General features: G+C 43.6%; 1 protein-coding gene across 1 annotated transcript; it reads left to right on the forward strand.

Moving 5' to 3' along the window:
• The first annotated feature begins 261 nt into the window (after positions 1 to 261).
• Positions 262 to 19,526, forward strand: LOC132141723 (putative adhesion G protein-coupled receptor E4P). Its single transcript, XM_059551385.1, has 12 exons — positions 262 to 460; positions 539 to 570; positions 647 to 718; positions 845 to 1,031; positions 8,782 to 8,898; positions 15,089 to 15,270; positions 15,370 to 15,531; positions 15,606 to 15,812; positions 15,890 to 16,122; positions 18,984 to 19,050; positions 19,141 to 19,232; positions 19,322 to 19,526. The coding sequence occupies exons 1-12, from the start codon at positions 262 to 264 to the stop codon at positions 19,524 to 19,526; spliced, it is 1,755 nt and encodes a 584-aa protein (XP_059407368.1).
• Positions 19,527 to 21,637: the final 2,111 nt, after the last annotated feature.

The raw sequence follows: 21,637 nt of genomic DNA on the forward strand, positions 1-21,637 counted from the left end.
ATGTACTGCAACACATCAATGCAAGATTTCTACTACAGGAGATATCAGAACCAATACCAATACCAGTACCAGTGTGTGAATAATAACTGTAACTGTGTTGGTAATAAGGACACGTGTACATGCTACAGTAGCACTTTGTCCTCCTGCTTTTGTGAGACTTACAGCAATAACATAACTATCCCTCCAGCTGTTATTCCATTAAGAGGCTCTCAATGTGAGCTTTATAACGATACATACATCTGCACTGGTGCTCAGTACCGCATGTACTGCAACACAAGAATGCATGATTTCTACTACCGGAGATATCAGAACCAAAACCAATACCAGTACCAGTGTGTGAATAATAACTGTAACTGTGTTGGTAATAAGGACACCTGCACATGCTCTAGTAGCAGTTTGTCTTCCTGCTTCTGTGAGTATAAAATCTCCATCCAAACCACACTCAGTCCAACTACTGCAGGTGAGCATGTTTCTGGACTGGAATCATTGTTTAATTTTTTCTATATGCATGATGTATTGATTAATTCCCTCATTTCAGTTCCAAATATCACTCTGCCAGATCAATGCAAGGTAAGCTGAATATTTCAATTTACCCAGCTCACAAAGTCTTTTAGTTTTTGTTTATAAAGTTCAATTGTGATTTCAGAGTCAGGAAGGGTGTCTTCAAAATGTTCTTGATCAAATTGAGAACATCACAGCTCAAGTGCTGTCTGTGACTGTAAGTCTTCAAGAGAATAAAAATTATCAAATCTTGATAATAGATGACTGACATAGCAGGGGTGTCTTATTAACTCTGTTGATATTTACATGTAGAGTAACAGTATTTTTCTGATCAATAAATTAGACTGTAAAGGACATTTTGTCTGTGGTTTTCAACACATCAGAGAAGATATCTGAGTCCTCATCATCAAACCCAGCTGTGCTTGCCTCTTATGGAAACCGTGTGTTAAAAACCAGTGAGAAACTAATTTCTACATTAGTGAAGCCAACAGACACAAGTGAAGGTGTAAATTTTACTCTTGCTTCTGTAGGTAAGTGGAGACACAATCATTACTGATGATAAAACTGAGATTATATATGATGCAATGGACTTCATTCAGTCTAGAAAGCAGCAGTGGGTCAGACAGCAGCCATGCTGAAAGCAGCATTATATGACTGTGCAGGCTAGAGTTATGAACTTTTTATTATTAGCAAGTGAATAGTATATTTGGTTGATGTAAAAGATCAGTATTTTGTACAAATTCATTGACTTTGAGACATAAGAGGTAAAATTAGATATATTTAATAAAGAAAACACTGTTTTAAAGTTGACCTGAAGGGTTCAAACTACATCAGAGATGAAAACCCAACAATAGTGAATAATTGTTTTGTCTTTTGTGCAAATGTAATAATTGAACTTGACTTTTTACATACATGCCCAGTCTAGAGTTGGGAAAGAGTAATAAAGAAAGTGGTGGAGGAATGGAGGGAACTTTACCCTTCTACTGATTCACACAAAACACCGTAATCGATACAAAACAGTATACACAAGGAAGCAAACAGAACTTCAGGAGGGATCAAGGCAAACATAAAAAACAGAACATGCTAACTCCCAAAGAACCTAATTCTAACAAATAAAAAAACAAAACAACAACAAAAGTAAGAAATATTACAATAACTCCCTTGCTTTCCTTAAAGTGTAGTGAAAATAAATGGCAACCATCTCCCTATAGCTTCCCACAAAAAAGAAAGAAAGAAAGAAAAAAGCCACAAAATAAGTCTTGGTCTTAACAGAAAAAAAAACATAAAGAAAAGAACTCACACGTTTGGATTTAATGAATCCTCCCATGAGAGGATCTTTCAACACACTTTTGTCAACAACATGTTAAACACAAACACAGTCAACAGAAGAGACTCTTGTTCCAAGCCTCCACACTCCAGACGTCTCAGATCTGCCTTTTAACTCCAAACATTTCCTCTAGTGGGCCAATCAAGATGCAGTCATCAGCAGAATGATCCACTTATTTCACCTGTTAGTCCCTATTAGCGTTTGAGAGAGAGAAAGCAAAACAAACAGAGTATATACACATGCAAAAAAAAGAAAATAATATCAGCGTTTGAGAGAGAGAGAGAGAGAGAGAGAGAGAGAGAGAGGGAGAAAAAACGTACTCGGTTACTAAACGTAACCTCGGTTCTCTCTAGAAGAGCAAACGAGTACTGCGTCTTAGCTAAGACGCTACGGGAAAAGTCTCTTTTCACGAAATACTGAAGCAAAAAATTATCCTTAATTTTGTATTTTTGTAAAGCGCATTTGCAGCAGTACACAGCCATAGGCGAGACGGCTCGCTCGCTCATTGGCTTGTTCTGCGGCAACTGCACAGCCTATCGAGCGCAGGCTGATGCAACATCAGACCAATAAGGGCGCTTCGCGCCACTTCCCGCCGAAACGGGTGTGGCCCAACCTATAAAAGGAGCTCGAAAAGGCTGACTCACCTGATTTATTTAATCGCCGAAGCGAACCAGAGTGAATCGTACGCACGGCAGAGAACGCAGTACTCGTTCGCTCTTCTAGAGAGAACCGAGGTTACGTTTAGTAACCGAGTACGTTCTCTTACGAGAGCTCTCTCGTACTGCGTCTTAGCTAAGACGCTACGGGAACCCGATGTAAAACGCTGTGCGCGCAGGGATCACACACCAATAAACCTGAAGCAACGCCCAGGATTTACAGTGCACAGTCACCTGAGGGACTCACAGAGAGTCCGGGACAGAAAAGGGGGAAAGCCCTCCGTCCCATATCTAGCAGCATCCGTAGATGCGGCAATATGACATCACACAGCCGAGGCAAGGCCTGACCAATGTGGCAATGCGGGTCTTACACAATACTGCCCATATAACAGTCGGCAGCGCATAGCGCTCATGAACTCAGAATTCCCCTCAGGGCCCTGATTCTTCTATACCGACAGCAGCCTTGCTTGCAAGGCGGGAACCTCCAGGTTATAGAACCTGATAAATGTAGACGGTGAGGCCCAACCCGCCGCCATACATATATCCTGCAAGGAGATCCCAGTAGACCACGCCCACGAGGAGGCGACGCCTCTTGTGGAGTGTGCTCTGACGCCCAACGGGCACTGAAGGCCCCTGGAAGCGTAAGCTAACGCTATGGCGTCAACTATCCATCTGGATAGAGTCTGTCTCGAAACAGCCATTCCTTTGGAACGTCCACCGAACGAGACAAATAGCTGCTCCGTCTGCCGAAAGGCAGCAGAGCGAGACACATAAGCTCTTAAAACCCTGACAGGGCAAAGAAGACTCGAGTCTCCATCCTCCCCTGACACCGGCAGGGCAGACAGGGCAATAACCTGAGCCCGAAACGGTGTGTTGAGGGATTTCGGCACATAACCGTGCCTGCCTAGGTTTGAGTATGACCCTTGAGTCATTGGGCCCAAACTCCAAGCACGACTGGCTCACCGAGAGCGCGTGCAAATCACCCACACGCTTCACAGAAGCGAGAGCCAACAAGAATACTGTCTTGAACGACAGATGCTGAAGGCTAACCGATTGGATAGGCTCAAAAGGGGGACCCTTCAAGGCCTCCAAAACCGCCGCGAGGTCCCACATAGGGACTGACGGAGGTCTGGGAGGATTCAGCCTCCTAGCTCCTCTGAGGAACCGCATGACTAAATCGTTCCTTCCTATTGACTGACCAGATGCCGTTTCAGAAAACGCCGCGATGGCCGCCACATAAACTTTGAGCGTGGATGGGGCTCTGCCCTTATCCAACAGCTCCTGTAGGAAGGAGAGGACCTCCGTCACCTCACAACTACTAAGGGGTGAATAACCTCGAGCTGTGCACCAGCTGGAGAACACCGACCACTTCGAGGCATACAGACGTCGTGTCGACGGATCTCTAGCCTGAGTGATGGTATTTAGCACTCCCACTGCGAGATCAGCGGGTAACCGTTGAGTGCCCATACATGGAGGGACCACAACTCCGGTTGAGGGTGCCAAATCGAGCCCCTGGCCTGCGAGAGGAGATCTCTCCTCAACGGTACCGGCCATGGGGCGACATCTGCTAATTGCATCAAATCTGGGAACCATGGTTGGTTCTTCCAAAGAGGTGCCACAAGCAGTATTGAACATCTTGTTTCTCTCACCCATTCTATCACCTGCGGAAGGAGGGAGACGGGAGGGAACGCATAAAGCGGGCAGCACGGCCATTTCCGTGACAGCGCGCTTTCGTTCTTGGAAAAGAACGCGGGGCAGTGAGCGTTTTCGTGGGACGCAAAGAGGTCCACCTCCGCCATGCCAAATCTCTCCCACAACAGCCGAACTGTTTGCGGGTGTAGAGACCATTCGCCCGTAGGGACATTGCCTCTGGACAGCCTGTCTGGACCCAGATTCTGCAGTCCAGGCACATGCACTGCTCTCAGCGAGCGCACGTTGCGTTGAGCCCAAATCAGGAGGCGTTCCGTCAGCCTGTACAGGTTTGGGGACCCGAGACCGCCCTGGCGATTTATGTAGGACACCACGGACATGTTGTCCGAACGGACTACGACGGGGTGATCCTTGATATGGGGACAAAAGCGCGTCAGCGCGTTCTCCACTGCCAGCATTTCCAGGCAGTTGATATGATGGAGCTTTCCCCGTTCTGACCATAGGCCAAAGGACGGTCTGCCTTCGAGCAGCGCTCCCCATCCCGAAGTGGAGGCGTCTGTCGACACCATTTTCACACTCGGGGAAGTCCCCAGGCTTACACCTGATCGGTACCAGCCGTTCGCTGTCCAAGGTGCTAGAGCCGCAACACAGCTCTGATCGACCTTGAAATGCAGCCGGCCAGACGCCCACGCTCTGCGCAGCACCCGAGCCTTCAGCCAGAACTGCAGGGGGCGCATGCGGAGCAGGCCCAGCCGCAGAACCGGAGATGCTGAGGCCATGAGACCCAGCATCTTTTGACAGTGTTTGAGCGACACAGTCGCGCCGCAGCGGAAAGAACTCGCTGCGCGCTGAATGCCCATCGTGCGCTGTGGTGACAGTCGCGCCGTCATGGAACACGAGTTCAGAACTATACCCAGAAACAGGATCGTCTGACTGGGGTTCAGCGAACTCTTCGCCCAATTGACACTGAGGCCGAGCTTCTCGAGGTGATCAAGTAAAACGGCCCTGTGGTCCACGAGCTCCGCTCGTGATTGGGCCAGAACCAGCCAGTCGTCCAAATAATTCAGCACTCGTATGCCTCTGAGTCTGAGAGGAGCGAGCGCTGCATCCATGCACCTCGTAAACGTACGAGGAGCTACGGACAAGCCGAATGGCAGGACTGCAAACTGGTATGCCTGGCCCTCGAAGGCGAATCTCAAAAACCGCCTGTGGTTTGACGCTATCTGTATTTGAAAATACGCGTCCTTCAGATCTATTGACATGAACCAGTCCCCTCCGCGAATCTGCGCGAGGAGCTTCCTGGTCGTGAGCATTTTGAAACTGCGTTTCATCAATGTCTTGTTCAGCTGTCTTAGATCCAGTATGGGCCTGAGACCCCCGTCTCTCTTGGGCACCAGAAAGTATCTGCTGTACAGCCCCCCCTCGCTTTGAGCTTGAGACACAGGCTCTACAGCCCCTTTGCTCAACAGTTTTGATATTTCGGCCCGAAGTATGTGTGCTACTTCTGTTTTGACCGTAGTTTCGACGCGCGCTGAGAAGCGCGGTGGGCGTCGAGAAAACTGTAGCGAGTAGCCTCTCTTTATAATGCCTAGCACCCAATCCGAAACCCCTGGAAGCGCTGACCATGCATCTGCATGAATGGCTAAGGGCTGGATGTGACACGCGCTCTGTTGACTGGGCAACGGCGGCGCTCGAGTGTGCTGCGCATCTGAGGCGGGGAGCGCGCTGATCACAGCGGGCAGATCGCTCATCCTCGACCCCGTTCCAGCGCTTAATCGACTGGAGGGAGGCTGAGCGGGTCCCGTGGGACTCAATATATCTGCGAGTAACCGTGGGCTGCATGTGTGCACTTTTACCACTTCCAACTCGCCGTCTGCCTGTGCAGAATGTACGTGCACGGGCCTCGTTTTTACAGAAGCCCCGCGCCGTAAGTGACATAGTGTATGTGGGCACTGGGAAGTGGGCACGTTTACTATGCGGCGCGCTCGACCGATCTGTGTCGATCTTATGTGCGCCAGCCCTGTGTGCAGGGCTGTGCTTACATGCAGGGATGGGCACTGGGTAGTGGGCATCTTCACTGCATTTAAAGCACCATCGGCCGTGGCCGGACGAGCGTGCACGGGTTTCGTTTTTACAGAAACCACATGACGCGTGTGACATAGTAATTGTGGGCACTGAGGGGTGGGCACGTTTACTATGTAGTGTGCGCGACCGACTTGAGTCGACATTATGAGCGCAGGCCCTGTGTGTAGGGCTGTGCTTACATGTGGAGATGGGCACTGAGGAGTGGGCATCGTCACAACATTTATAGCACCATCGGCCGTGGCCGGAACACCAGAAAAAACACTGTTTTTGTGAAACATCTGGGTAGCCGTGATAACGGCTTTTGTGTGCAGGCAAGCGGGCACTCGTGCAGGCTTGCGCATTGCAGAAGACACTGAGGCAGTCGCAACTCTTGGAACTGCAACAGCGGCGCGCTTGGGTGAGAGCTCGGCCGCAGCGGAACTCGAACACCGGCGCTTTCCCAGCAGTGCTAGGATGCTTTCGGGGCTTCTGGCTTCACCGCAATCTTCTGCCGCGGCTCCCGCGGCGCGGGGCGACGGCTCAAAGAGCGAGAACGGGGTCCCGAGCTGCGTTGCTGACGCTGTCGTGATGGCGCAGCAGGAGGCGGTGGGCGTGACTGAGAGCTCTGTGGGGCCGGTCTAGAGCGGCTAGCTGCAGAACTGGAGCGCTTCGGCAAGAAGTGCTTGAACGCCTGTGAAGCTTTCTGGTCCTCGGCGAATCTCTCCACAAACTCGTTGACGGAAGATCCAAAGAGGCCGGCAGGAGTTAGCGGAGCATCAAGAAACGCAGCGCGCTCAGACTCCTTGATGTCAGAAAGCGTCAGCCACAAATGCCTCTCAGCAACCGTAGCGGAAGCCATAACCCGTCCCATGGCCTGTGCAGCGGACTTAGTAGCGCGGAGGGAGAGATCCGAAGCACTCCTCAGATCCGCGAGACAGATCGCTTCAGGTCCCATCTCATCCAGCTTGCGGAGAAGATCGCCCTGGAAAATCTGTAGCGTCGCCATGGTGTGTAACGCAGACGCAGCCTGCCCAGCAGCAGAGAATATCCGTGCGAGCAGCGATGACGTCATGCGGCAGGCTTTGGATGGCAACGCCGCCTTAGTCCGCCGTCCAGCAGAGGGCGGGCAAAGGTGCGCTGCTATAGCCTGTTCCACCGGCGGAAGTGACAGGTAGCCTCTGTTCTTAGCACCGTCCAGTGTGGAGAATGCTGACGAAACAGATGAGCGGATTCTCGCCGAGAATGGAGCGTCCCAAGCCTTCGCCACTTCTTCGTGAAGCTCAGGAAGAAAAGGGGCGTGTTTTGAGCTTGAGGAAGAGCGCTCATCCGGAAGATAGCTACCATCCAGCCGGGAACGTGAAGGGGGCGCTGGTGCAGACCACTCGAGGCCGAGGCTCGCCGTGGCCAACGAGAGTACACGCATCAGCTCCTTATCGATATCCCCCCGTCTGCTGGGCCTCTGAGCAGCGGGCACGAGATCCACGGAGCTCGCCCAACCCTCACTGCCCGAAGCAAGCAGAGAGCACGTGTCTTCTTCCTCCGACGCGGGCCTGAGATCCACTTCCTCCGATGACGCGTCGGCAAGCAGCGGACGCTGAGCATCGGGAAGCGATGCAGGGGAGACCGGCGAAGCGGAGGGAACCGGCGAGCTCGGCCGAGCTGGAGGCGGTTCTGGTAGGCGCTGCGAGCGGCGCTTCTTACGGCGCTGCGGCGCAGCGGATGATGCAGGCTTCGAGAAGGATGCCAGGCGAGTCCTCAGAGTCACCATAGGCATCAACTCGCAATGAGGACATCCGCCATCAGCGAGCGCGAGCGCTGCATGGTCTTCACCCAGACAGGAGACGCAGATGACATGACGATCTCCTTCGCTGAGCGGGGTTCTGCACAAGCCGCACGAAGGCATCTTTAAAAAGACACAGCTCTTTTGTGAATGTGCGTCGCAGGGCGAACACACACACAGAATATCACAGAACAAGGATTATAAAGGATATGGGCGCCGGATAGCACAGCAGGAACGGCAGTGGAAGGCGGCGGTGCCAGCGGCTTCAGGATGGCTCGTCCTGCTGATATGCTCTTCCAGACGGCGCTTGCTTCCTCGTGATCCAGCGATGCGTGAGCTTCGCTGAAGAGATGAAAAATCAGGTGAGTCAGCCTTTTCGAGCTCCTTTTATAGGTTGGGCCACACCCGTTTTCGGCGGGAAGTGGCAAGAAGGGCGCGAAGCGCCCTTATTGGTCTGATGTTGCATCAGCCTGCGCTCGATAGGCTGTGCAGTTGCCGCAGAACAAGCCAATGAGCGAGCGAGCCGTCTCGCCTATGGCTGTGTACTGCTGCAAATGCGCTTTACAAAAATACAAAATTAAGGATAATTTTTTGCTTCAGTATTTCGTGAAAAGAGACTTTTCCCGTAGCGTCTTAGCTAAGACGCAGTACGAGAGAGCTCTCGTAAGAGAACAAACAGAGCACATGTACATGCACAAAAAAAACACTCCCACTTATATGTCCTGGGATGTAACACTTTAATAACAATAAAAAAGGTAAATATTGTAAATAAATTACTATAGCATATGCTTGTGTTTACTTAGAGGGTCAAGTCTTCATGGTTGGACCTCAGGTCAGCTTAGTTAAAATCCCTCGACTCGACACGACAAATTCTTCTGTGGACATTGATCTCATTGGGATCGCAAGGAACAACACTGAAAGTATGTCTAAATGATTTCAGCATGATTAAAAAAATTACAGAAAGTGACATCATTCCATCACCACTTTACAACATTTAAAGTGTTAGTTCACCCAAAAATGAAAATTATGTCATTAATAACTCACCCTCATGTCGTTCCAAACCCGTAAGACCTCCATTCATCTTCGGAACATTGAAGCTGTGTGTACGGTATACTAACCATGTCCAGAAAGGTAATTAAAACATCATCAAAGTAGTCCATGTGACATCAGAGGGTCAGTTATAATTTTTTAAAGCATCAAATATACATTTTGGTCCCAAAAAAATTACGACTTTATTCAGCATTGTCTTCTCAATTATTCTTGGATCTTCTTGAAGCAGTTCATCAAATAATTGTTGAATCGTTTTAAATGGTTCGCGTCTCCAATACGCATTAATCCACAAAATGACTTAAGCTGTTAACTTTTTTAATGTGGCTGACACTCCTTCTGAGTCAAAATAAACCAATATCCTGGAGCAGGGTTCGAATTACGGGGGAGCTAAGGGGAGCTCGGCTCCCCTGAAAAGGACCTGGGCTCCCCTGAAAGCCTACTTTGAGACATTTAGGGGGAGCTCTAAAACACTGTCCATTTTTTGTGTCGCATATATATTTTGATTTTCTGTGCATTAAGGTTCCTGAAATAAATGATTATATTAAAAATGTGTCAATGTTGTGTGTTTATTCGCTCATTACATTACTATTTCCGAACACTATTTTCCGCTGTGTCTCCTGCTGTGACCATCCATGCGTGGCGGCGCTGCACTGAAATTACTACGTTTACGTCACCACTTGAACTTCTCACTGAGTTGGTATTTGAATGTTAATATACTTTATTCGTTTTTTGGAACACTCTGTGGATACTAATAAGAATGTCAAAAAGAAAGCAGCCAAATCTCAGTCAATTTGGATTTACAAAACAAACGAAGAGGAGTGATGACAGCGCACCAGCTACAACTAGCTTGCCGGTGATACCGCCGATAAAAGTTGCTGCTAGTGACAGCACCAGCACCGAGGACTGCGAGACTTTGGCGCCAGAAACCACCGCTGCGACCTGCAGCGGACCAGGCGATCATGCAACACCTTTCAACTGGACAACAAAGCAATGGAGTGAGTGGAGAATCAGGAATAGATGGCTCTACTCGAAAAATCAGAAGTTAGGATGTACAGTATGCATGGAGGCAAAAAGCCCGTTGCTCGCCGAAAGAGCAACGGGAGTACATCTGTCAGAGGAATGGATGAATGGAGAGGTCAGCAGCGAGTCACAGAATAACCTGCGGAAAAAGATTTACAAGCATCGGGACAGTTTGGCACACAAAAGAGCGGTTGAGATTTCGGACATGAAGGAAAAGGATGTGCTCCCAAACAAGGTACTTGAAGTAAATGCTAATTTAATGCAAGAAACAGCTACGTCTTTCAGATCTGCTTATATGGTGGCCAAGGAAAAAATGCTGTAATGTCCCTTCAAAAACTTAATGGTGCAAACGTGGGAAATGTGCACAAATCAGACCATGCTTGTGCTGAAATAATCGGACATATCGCCAGTGAAATGAGAGCTAAATTTGTTTCAAAAATAAAAGAACTGGGATCACGAATCAGTATCACGATAGATGAGAGCACAGTTCATGGCCTGGCTTATATGATCATTTATGTGCGGTGTGACATGACAGGAACGGGAGAAGTGGATAATGTTTTTTTAGATATCGTTGAGCTTTCAGAAGGCACGGATGCCGAATCGATGTACAAAAGTTTGAGGAAAAGCTTGAGACAAGCGGGACTGGATGATGAGTTTCTGGGAAAAAATCTCATCTGCATTGCAACGGATGGAGCAGCGGTACTGACGGGCAGAGTCGGTGGACTCGTCACTAAACTCAAACAAGATTTCCCCAAAGTTCAGTCAATACACTGTCTAGCTCACCGACTTGAGTTAGCTGTCAAAGACTCACTTAAGGAAGTCGCTGGATGTAACCAATTTGAGTTTTTTATCTCAAAGCTTTACGCCCTCTATAACCAGTCATCAAAAAACGCCCGTTTACTCCAGGAGGCAGCTACAGGTTTGAACATGCAAATCCTAAAAATAGGTCAAATCTTTACAATTCGTTGGGTGGCTAGTAGTTTTCGCACTGTGAAGGCAGTATGGAAAGATTATCCTGCACTGGCGCACCAATTCAGAACAGCCATGGAAGACACATCTCGCTGTGACACAGAGAGGCAGAAATTCAGGGGCCTGCACAAACTCCTTACAAGCACAGGTTTTTTGGCTGATTTGGCATGTATGAAGGATGTCCTGCGAGAACTACAAAATCTGTCGCTAAAACTGCAACGCAAACAAACATCTTTAGTTGATGCAAGTTGCCACATTCAGCAGACCATTGACGTCTTGACAGCCATGAAAGAAAGTGGAGGAAAATCCACACAAAAAGCCGAACAACGCATATCGACTGGCCTGTTCAAAGATGTTGAGCTTTCAGAGAGCATGCCGAAGATAAACCGTCTTCAGTTCAATCAGTCTATTATCAACAGCCTAAAGAAGAGACTGCCCGAACCGGACCTTGTCCAGATGCTGAAACCGCTGGAAAAACGCTTTTGGCCACAGCAACATAGCGCCCGTATTCTATATGGGGAAACTGAGGTTCGAGCATTGGCAAAAACACTGGGAGAACCGGCCCGAGAGGCTGTCTAGGAGTTCCGGGACTTTAAATTGCAAAAGAGAGCACCAGGGAAAACGCTTGTCAAACTTCAAACAGCAAGTCTGACCTACTTGCCGTCCTCAGCTGAGTGTGAGAGGGGATTTTCTGCCGTGAATTCTACTGACAGCAAGTATCGCAACAAGTTGCGTGAACAAAGCCTCTCCTCGCTTCTCTTCGTGGATCTGAATGGACCCCCTTTGGAGCAATTTGACCCTCTGCCTTTTGTATCATCTTGGATTAAAGCCGGTCACAGAAGCCGGTCGACAGAGGTGTCAAGTACTTGAAAAGTCACAAACGAATCTCAAGTTAAATCCCAAGTCCCCAAAGAGTTAACTCTTTGAGGACTTGGTATTTGACTTGAGACTAGTTTGTGACTTGAAAGGAATGACTTGGTTCCTCCTCTGGTGAAATCAGCTGCTGAGTTCATGGGTGGAACAAAAATATGGCAGGACTTTTACTTTCTGACCCCTGGACTTGACACCTCTGGTCACCGACCCTCAACATCCTGGGTTACAGGACGGAAAGCAAAGACAGAAGACCCCAGGCCTCTGTGGTCACTTCTGATTTAAGATAAGAATCATGGAATTACTTACTTGATCTGTGCGTTTGTGAGGATTGGCCCTAATCCTATTTAATATTGATGTATTTTTTTACGATTGTTATGGGAGTTATTCTGTTTTTATCATGATTTGCATGATGTAGGCCTAAGCGCGGGTGATTCAGAACCGTGGACAGAGCTGTTTGCCCTAACACTGACAACACTGACTGACGCTTGCGTTTTAAAGTAAACGTTTTACTAAGCAAACAATAGGTTTACTGTAAACCTATTGTTTTAAATGCCCTAACATGCACCAAAAGTGTTAAAGTCAGTCAGGGAGGATCGGGAAATAGGGCTCCCCCGAAAGCCACTTTGTAATTCGAACCCTGTCCTGGAGTAATTAATTTACTCAAACAGTACACTGACTGAACTGCTGTGAAGAGAGAACTGAAGATGAACACCAAGCCGAGCCAGATAACGAACGAAAAATGGACTCTTTCTCGAGTCAAGAACTGTTTCTGTCAGACGCGTCCGATTCGAGAATTGAGGAGCTGATGATACTGCGCATGTGTGATTCAGCGTGAAGCAGACCTACACACAGAGTGTCTGAACCGAACTGATTCTTTTGGTGATTGATTCTGAACTGATTCTGTGCTAATGTTATGTTCGCGGGTAAACTGAAGGCTTTAATCAAGGGCAATCATCGCCAATGACATCATTACGCCGAGGGCAAAAGAACCGGTGAATTGTTTTTTTCAACCGGTTTATTGAATTGAACTGTCTGAGTGAACCTTTTTTTGCGGGAAAGAACTGAACTTCCCATCACTATTGGTGATCCAAAAACTGATGCAACCGGTTCTTGACTCGAGAACGAGTCAATCTTCCGTTCATTATCTGGCTCGGCTCGGTGTTCATCTTCAGTTCTCTCTACATAGCAGTTCAGTCAGTGTACTGTTTGAGTACATGAATTACTCTGGGATATTGGTTTGTTTGAACTCAGAGGGAGTGTCAGCCACATTAAAAAATGTAACAGCTTAAGTAATTTGTGGATTAATGCTTATTGGAGACGCGAACTGTTTCAAGCGATTCAGTTCGATTTGGTGAACTGGTTCAACCTGTTCACTAAGAAGAACCGGTTAAATCGAATGATTCATTCACGAACCGGACATCACTACACTGCAGTGTTGTGAACGCGCTCACAACAGACACGGAAGAGAAGACAATGCTATATAAAGTCATAGTTTTTGTTATTTTTGGATCAAAATGTGTTTTTGATGCTTCAACAAATTCTAACTGACCCTCTGATGTCACATGGACTACTTTGAAAGATGTTTTTATTACCTTTCTGGTCATGGACAGTAGACCGTACATACATTTTCAATGGAGGGACAGAAAGCTCTCGGACTAAATCTAAAATATATTAAACTGTGTCCCGAAGATGAACGGAGGTCTTACGGGTTTGGAACGACATGAGGGTGAGTCATTAATGACATAATTTTTATTTTTGGGTGAACTAACCCTTTAATTACTTTTTTGATTGTTTTTGTTGTTTTAACCAGAGGTGTCAAGTCCAGGGGTCAGAAAGTAAAAGTCCTGCCATATTTTTGTTCCACCCATGAACTCAGCAGCTGATTTCACCAGAGGAGGAACCAAGTCATTCCTTTCAAGTCACAAACGAGTCTCAAGTTAAATCCCAAGTCCCCAAAGAGTTAAAGTTAGTGAGATAATTAAGTGACTAATTAAATGATGACTGTGCAGTAGTGATAAACACCTGCTGTTATTGAAAATTACAGAGGATCGGATGATTTATTGTTTAAAATGATGCGACCATCATGGAGATCAGTGTTTGATTTAGTTAGGCTCTTGACCCTTTTAATAATACAAAGTAATTTGCTTTTAAGCACTTGCGGTTGTGTTACATAGTAAACATTAACACATTGCTGAATTGCTAAATTAAATTGCTCTTTTTTATCTAAAACATTTAATGAACACCATGAGGGTGTCTCTCTTTGGTTTGTTACATGATGTACAGCTATTTCTGAACTACAAAAAAGTCCTATTAAACAAATATTATTGCAATTCTTAAATATTGGGGGAAAATTATACAGGCTCAGGATTTTAGACATGAGCACTTATCATATGATCCTCAACAGTGGTGACAAAATTATTCATGCTACAGTCCTTGATGGGGGTTTTACTATGGTGTTACCCAGCATGCACTTCAGCTTGAAGAGTTTTGTTGATTGTCACCATTGTTGAGATTCATATGCTGGGTCATGATGTCTGTGCGTCTTAGTAGGACAAGATTAAAAAATATATATATATATATATTCATTACATACATTATTTCATTATTACTATTATACCAACGGTTTATTTGCATGTGGCAGTTCCACAAGGTAGGTTATTAAAAAAAACTGAACATATGTTAAATGAAATAAACTTTTTTTGGAAATAAACAGACTGATGCCTAACAATTACTTTGTCATGTAAAACCAGCTAGTAATGGTTTTCTGCACAGCACTGATCACACTGCTTTATAACAGCACATGTACTTCTACAGGGAAATACCTAACACAAGAAGCCAAAGGTCAAGAGCCCAACTGAAGCAAACACTGATCTCCATGATGGTGGCATCAGTTTAACCAATAAAACATCAGCATCTGATCCTCTGTAACACACAATAATGGCAGGTGTTCATCACTAATGCACAATCATCATTTAATTAGTCTCTTAATTATCTCATTGACTTTAACTCTTTGAGGACTTGGTATTTGACTTGAGACTAATTTGTGACTTGAAAGGAATGACTTGGTTCCTCCTCTGGTGAAATCAGCTGCTGAGTTCATGGGTGGAACAAAAATATGGCAGGACTTTTACTTTCTGACCCCTGGACTTGACACCTCTGGTTTTAACATAGTATTGCTTTTCTGTTTCTGTCACACAGGATCAGCTGCTGTAGCTTTCATGAGCTACAACACATTGGAGAATCTACTGAAGCCAGACTTCTTCAACACATCCAATGACACGATTAAAACCATGATGTCCACTGTGATATCAGCTACTCTTCCCAAAACCACCAACACTAAGCTAACTAAACCAGTCAACTTCACCCTCAAACACATCAGAGTGAGAGACTGAAATGTGTTTTTGTTTTATCAGAGCACTGATGAACATCTGAAAACATCTAATATTCAGTGTTCTGATACTTTCTTCATCTTTTTGCAGGAGTTTGATTCCAATGGTTCCCAGTCCTGTGTGTACTGGAATGTCGGCGAGTGGATTGTAGATGGTTGTTCTGTTTTAAAGACCAACAGCAGCCACACTGTGTGTTCCTGTGATCATCTGTCCACATTCGCTCTCATCATGCAAACCAGCCGCCCACCAGAGGTACAGAACATTTCTAGTGAACACTGAAGAGCAGCACAGATTTGGCACTCATGTTCTCTCACATGTTTTCTCAGAGCGACTCTCAGCTGGATCTGTTGAATTTGGTGTGTGTGATCGTGGGACTGGTGTTCTTTAGTTTGGCCCTATTGACCTTTGCCCTTTGTCAGTGGAGTCCTGGAGTGAATAATGTGGCTCGAATCAATATCTGCATCAGTCTTCTGTTGGCTCACCTTCTGTTTCTGCTCACACAGCAGTTCCTGAGCCTCATACGTCCTCTGAAGGTGAGAATGATGAAGGAGCCCTACAGCTCAGCACAGACTCACTGAGAATCATCATAACTGTCTCTCATGGTCTCCAGGTGCTGTGTGCCATGATCTCAGGCCTTCTGCACTTCCTCTTTCTCTCCGGCTTTGTGTGGATGTTCATTGAAGCTGTGCTGCTCTTCATCTGTGTGAAGAACCTATCACAGATCAGCTACAAAAAGAGGGAGGTGCTTAGCAGTGGATTCCTGTGTGTGATTGGATATCTGGTTGCTCTGGTTGTGGTGTGTGTGTCTGTCGGTCTGGTTCCTGAAGGCTACGGCAGTGAAGAGTGAGTTGCTTTTTTTTTTTTTTTTTTTAAATGATTTGATTAGATGATATGAAGACAGTAGGTGTGTTTTAACTTCAGCTGTGGCTGGATGTTACCGGCCAGTGAGACTTGTCACTTGTAGTCAGAGGAACTGTAAACAGACCCTTACGAAAAATAAGTTAATTCAAGTGTGCTATTAGTATACTTCTTTTAAACTAAAAAAATACTTTTAGTTTACTTTATATGTACTTCTCAGAAATGCTCTTTATGTACTTCTCAGAAATATACTTAAAATTACGTTTAAGTATACTTGACTTATACTTACAAAAAGTCTAAATATATTTGAGCTATACTACTAGAATCTGTGTTTTCATTGTTTTATGGTAGAGGGTGCTAGTATGCATCTTCTGTACAAAATTTTCAAAAATACACAAGTGAAGAAGAAAAAGAAACACCACCCAGCAGGCACAGTACATCAATGTGACGTCAGAAAGACGCTGGACTCCAACTAATCCAACATCAGTCAGACATCATATTTTGGTTGAAAATTAAAGTCGGGTTGACGTCTAAACCCAACTTTGTTTGACGTCAAACTCCGACATCAGACAGACGTTGAATTTTGGTTTGAATAAGCACCACACTGCAACAATGGGTGAAATGCATGGCAGCACATTAAATATCTCAAGATCTCAGCAGAGGAGGATTATACAACTCCACAAACAGCATTACCAGCTTCACGTATTACTAACCAGACTGACTTTATTTCTGTCAGACGTCTACAAAAGCTCTTATTGAAAATTAACAGGGGTTTAACTCTAATGTGTTTAATTTCCATAACAGCATAACATTTAAACACCATAACAGTGATTAGTGTTTCCATTAGTTGAGCTCTTAACACTTATTATATGTTTTGGCTATTGTGGCTGCTGTGACAGTTTGTTTGTTGAGAACATTTGCAGCATCAAAGAAAGCTAAAGTGACATGAGATCAAGTGATGGCTGTTACCTGTTAATGGTTTTATAATCATCATGAAATAACCTGCTTTGCTGATGTTTTTTAATGTAACAGTTATGTTGTTCCATTAGTACATTCATATTACAAATCCTGTGTTTCTGCCACATGAGATCCAGTGGTATTATAACAATCAGTAAAATCTTTTAACAAACATGAGCTCAAAAATGATGTATTATGAATTCATCATTGTAATATGAATTCATGATGATGAAAACTATATCACCTTATCTTTGTTTATGGCTCCTTTTATAACAAATTATGTGTTTTGGTAAACACTATTACAGGAACCACAAACTTACTAAGCCAAGAGTCAAACTACCCAACTAAAGCAAACACTGATCACAATAACAGTGACCAAACATTTTCAAATAAAACATCAACATCTAAACCTCTGTTAATTCTCAAAAAGAACTTCTGTAGACGTCTGACAGAAATAAAGTCAAACTGGTTAGTAATAAGTGAAGCTGGTAATACATGTACTGCCATGCATTTCACCGTTTTTTTTTAATGTTTTTATTGGGGGGGGTTATTCCAGCCAAAATTCAGCATCTGCCCAACATTGGAGCTTGACGTCAAACAGTCGTTGGATTTAGACGTCAACCCGATTTTCATTTTCAACCAAAATCCAACGTCTAACCGCTATTATTATGTTTGAGATATCAATCACTGGTTGATGACCATAATGTTTGTATAAACTATAGGTAACAACTGGTAAAATGTACATCTAGGTCATAAAAACCATAATAATACCTACACTTAAATATTTTCTTCTCAGCCATGTCATCAATTGCTCTTGAGCGAAATCTCCTCATCCGTTGTCTGATTGGAATTTTGCAAGGATTTCTGTGTAGTTAAAGTGTACATAGCCTGCATCTATCAACTTTTTTTTTTTTAACTCACCCACATTAAAGTGTTTAAAAAAAGAATGCATGAAGCTAGAATGAAATGTTTTTGTTTACAAGCAGATACACTGTACTTTCTTTGTATGTTTTGCATGCTCAGATATTCATGTAACAAAATTTATACAAATTCAAACCTAAATAGGCACATAGTAGTCTTAAAGTATGATATAAAGTTCACTTAAAGAAAACTTATGAGTATACTTGCAGTATAAGTGTACAAAGTATTTAATTAGTAAACTATCAGCAAATCAAGTTCACTTTTATTATAATTGCTGTACAAACTACAAACATAGAGGTAAACTAGTTGTGTACTCAAAGTTTGTTACTGTTATACTTAAAGTATATTTAAAAGTATATTTTATATACTAGAAAGTGGGCAGATTTAGTCCCAATGAGTATTGAAACAGTACACTTACAAGTATACTACTAGAACACTAGAACACTTTGTAAACTTGCTACATAAAGTATACTTAAAAGTATACTTGAACTTTATGAAGTATACTACTTTTTGCTGAGGGGAGACGTGAAGTCAGACCCTTTCTGCTTCCCGTAGTGATGCTCATGTGGTGTTTGCATTCTTTGTCACAGATGAAGTAGATTAGATGCAATGTTTGTCAAATGCATAGATATTTTAGACATTTTTATTTAGCAAAATAATTGCTTTTCATTCAGTACTGTATTAATGCACATCTCAAGTCACAAAATTTCTAACTGGCATGCATTAATTGCTTCATGTCACATGCAGATCAGTCTGTGCAGTGACAAAAGAAGTCAAACACCCTTTTTAGTTTATGACAGACAGCTTGGGAAATTTGGAACAACACTGCTCTCTGATAAATACATTTTATACAGTTTCAAAATCACTCAGAAAATAATAGGAAGATAAAAGTTAACCACCAGTCATCACCTGAAATAGTATTTTGGATCAATTCAGTCAGTTAATATATTGTGTTTTATTCTGAACAGTTGCTGGATTAAAAAGGATAAAGGTTTTATCTGGAGTTTTCTGGGACCTGTTTGTGTCATACTAGCCGTAAGTTCTAGTTTAAGACATTTTTCACTTGGGCTGTTGAAACCAAAAATACTAAAGTGAACAGATTTAAGTTTTCTTCTTTTTCTGCAGTTAAACATAATTATCTTCATAAGGATTGTCTTCACTCTGTACTCAACTCTCAAAAATCTCAACGCTGAAGTTTCACAGATGAAACAAACCAAGTAATATGCATTGTTTGTAGTTCTTCTACTCTTAACAAAACAATATAGTCAAAGACACATTAACTCAACCTTTCTCTGTTTTCCTGCAGGATTATGGCGTTTAAAACACTGGCTCAGTGTGTGATTCTTGGTTGCTCCTGGATTCTGGGTTTCTTCACTAATGGCAGTAAGGTGCTGGAGATCCTCTTCCTGATCTTGAACTCCCAGCAGGGAACCTTTATCTTCCTGATCTACTGTGTCCTCAATAATAAGGTCAGACATTTACTAACTTTATATCTAAAATCTGGATATTAAATCATATTTCAGTTGTTTATATCCAGAGGTGGATATAATCATTCCTTCCAAGTCACAAACTAGTCTTGAGTCAAATCCCAAGTCTTCAAAGAGTTAAAGTTAATTAGATAATTAAGTGACTAATTAAATGATGATTGTGCACTAATGATGAACACCTGCTGTTATTGAGAATTACAGAGGATCAGATGTTGATGTTTTATTGGTTAAAATGATGCCACCATCATGGAGATCAGTGTTTGCTTCAGTTGGGCTCTTGACCTTTGGCTTCTTGTGTTAGATATTTCTTTGTAAAAGTACATGTGCTGTTATAAAGCAGTGTGATCAGTGCTGTGCAGAAAGCCACTACTAGTTGGTTTTACATGATGTAGTAATTATTAGGCATCCGCCTGTTTATTTCCAAAACAATTTTATTTCATTTAACATTGATTTTTGTGATGGCTCTGAGAGCCGATGCTTTGTAGTGAATCAGAAGAGCCGACTCGCAGTTTTTTTTTCCTTTGGCTGCTTACCTCAGCAGTCGCATTGCGGCCAATCAGATGTGAGTATATGGGATCATAACATTATGTACAAACTTAGAGGGGGATGAAGTGAAGCGGTACTCCACTGCAAGTTAACGAGTCGTAACAACGTTAATGGAGGGGAGACCAAGATAGCAACATTGTGTCGGCCCAGATCCGGCCCACATCTGGCACCCATGGAAAGATTATCTGGCCCACATGCAGCATGGAATGATGGCACTTGGGCGGACCGCTCCTGTTTGCCAGAACTGAGCCACAAGCAGGCCATAGCAATGCCATATGTCAGCCAGGAGTAAAGAAATTAACCAGAACTGGACCTTATCTGAGCCTCAAAATCTGTGTGTATTAAATATGAAGTAATTCCAGCCTTAATAAGCCTGTTAACAAGCAGAATCACTGAAGGAAAGAAGAGAACACAAAAACAGAAGAGCAGAAACACAAGAACTACAATTGACTTTAGCTACAACCTTAGATTAAATCAACTGAAGATAAAAGAAGATATTAAATCTCTCAAGATCTCAGCAGAGGAGGATTAAACAACTCCACAAACTGCTCTACCAGCTTCTCTTATTACTAACCAGATTGACTTTATGTTAGACATCTACAAAAGTTTTTTATTTAGAATTAACAGAGGTTTAACTCTAATGTGTTTCACCATAACAGTGATTAGTGTTTCCATTAGTTGGGCTCTTAATTGGGCTCATATTAAATAGTTTGTCTTTTTTGGCCACTTGTGACAGTGTGTTTGTCAAACACATTTGCAGCTTCAAAGAAAGCTAGAGTGACATGATATCAAGTGTCGGCTGTTATCTGTTGATGGTTTTTTTAATCATCATGAAGTACAATGGTTCATTGATGTTTTTTTTTCAATCGAACAATTATGTTGTTCCTATAATACATTCATATTACAAACCCTGTGTTTCTGCCGCATGAGATCCAGCAGTATTATAACAATCAGTTAAAATATTTTAACAAAAATGAGTTTAAAAATTTAACTTATGCTGACACACACAGATATAAACAATCAGCACATGAATCTCAATAATGGTGACAATCAAAAATATTTAGATAAACTGATCAATTCAGAACTTCACTGAAAAGCTACTGTCACAACAAAAACAAAAGCAAAATATAAGCAAATATTTAGAATTAAACATAATAATAGGACAATTCAGCTGCATAATTTATTCATGTTGCAATGCATGCTGGGAGTTTTGTACTATGCTAATACCCAGCATGCATTGCAGCAAGGTACATTTGATTGTCACCATTGTTGAGATTCATGTGCTGATTGTTGATGTCTGTGTGTGGCATCATAGATTAAATTCTTTACAATCGTTAATAACTTCTAACTGATTGTTGTAATATTGCTTGACCTCATGCTGGAGAAACACATGGTTTGTGATGTGAATATATTAATGAAATAATTATTAGATTAAAAAAAATTATCAAATCAGCATGTTTCACTAGGATTATAAAATCATCAACAGATAACCAGCATCACCTGACCTCAAAACTCTTCAGCTTTCTTTGACGCCGCAAATACGTTTAACAAACACACTGTCACAGCAGCCAAAAAAGACTAAAGATAAA

Source organism: Carassius carassius, chromosome 6 (assembly GCF_963082965.1).
Source record: "Carassius carassius chromosome 6, fCarCar2.1, whole genome shotgun sequence".
NCBI lineage: Eukaryota > Metazoa > Chordata > Actinopteri > Cypriniformes > Cyprinidae > Carassius > Carassius carassius.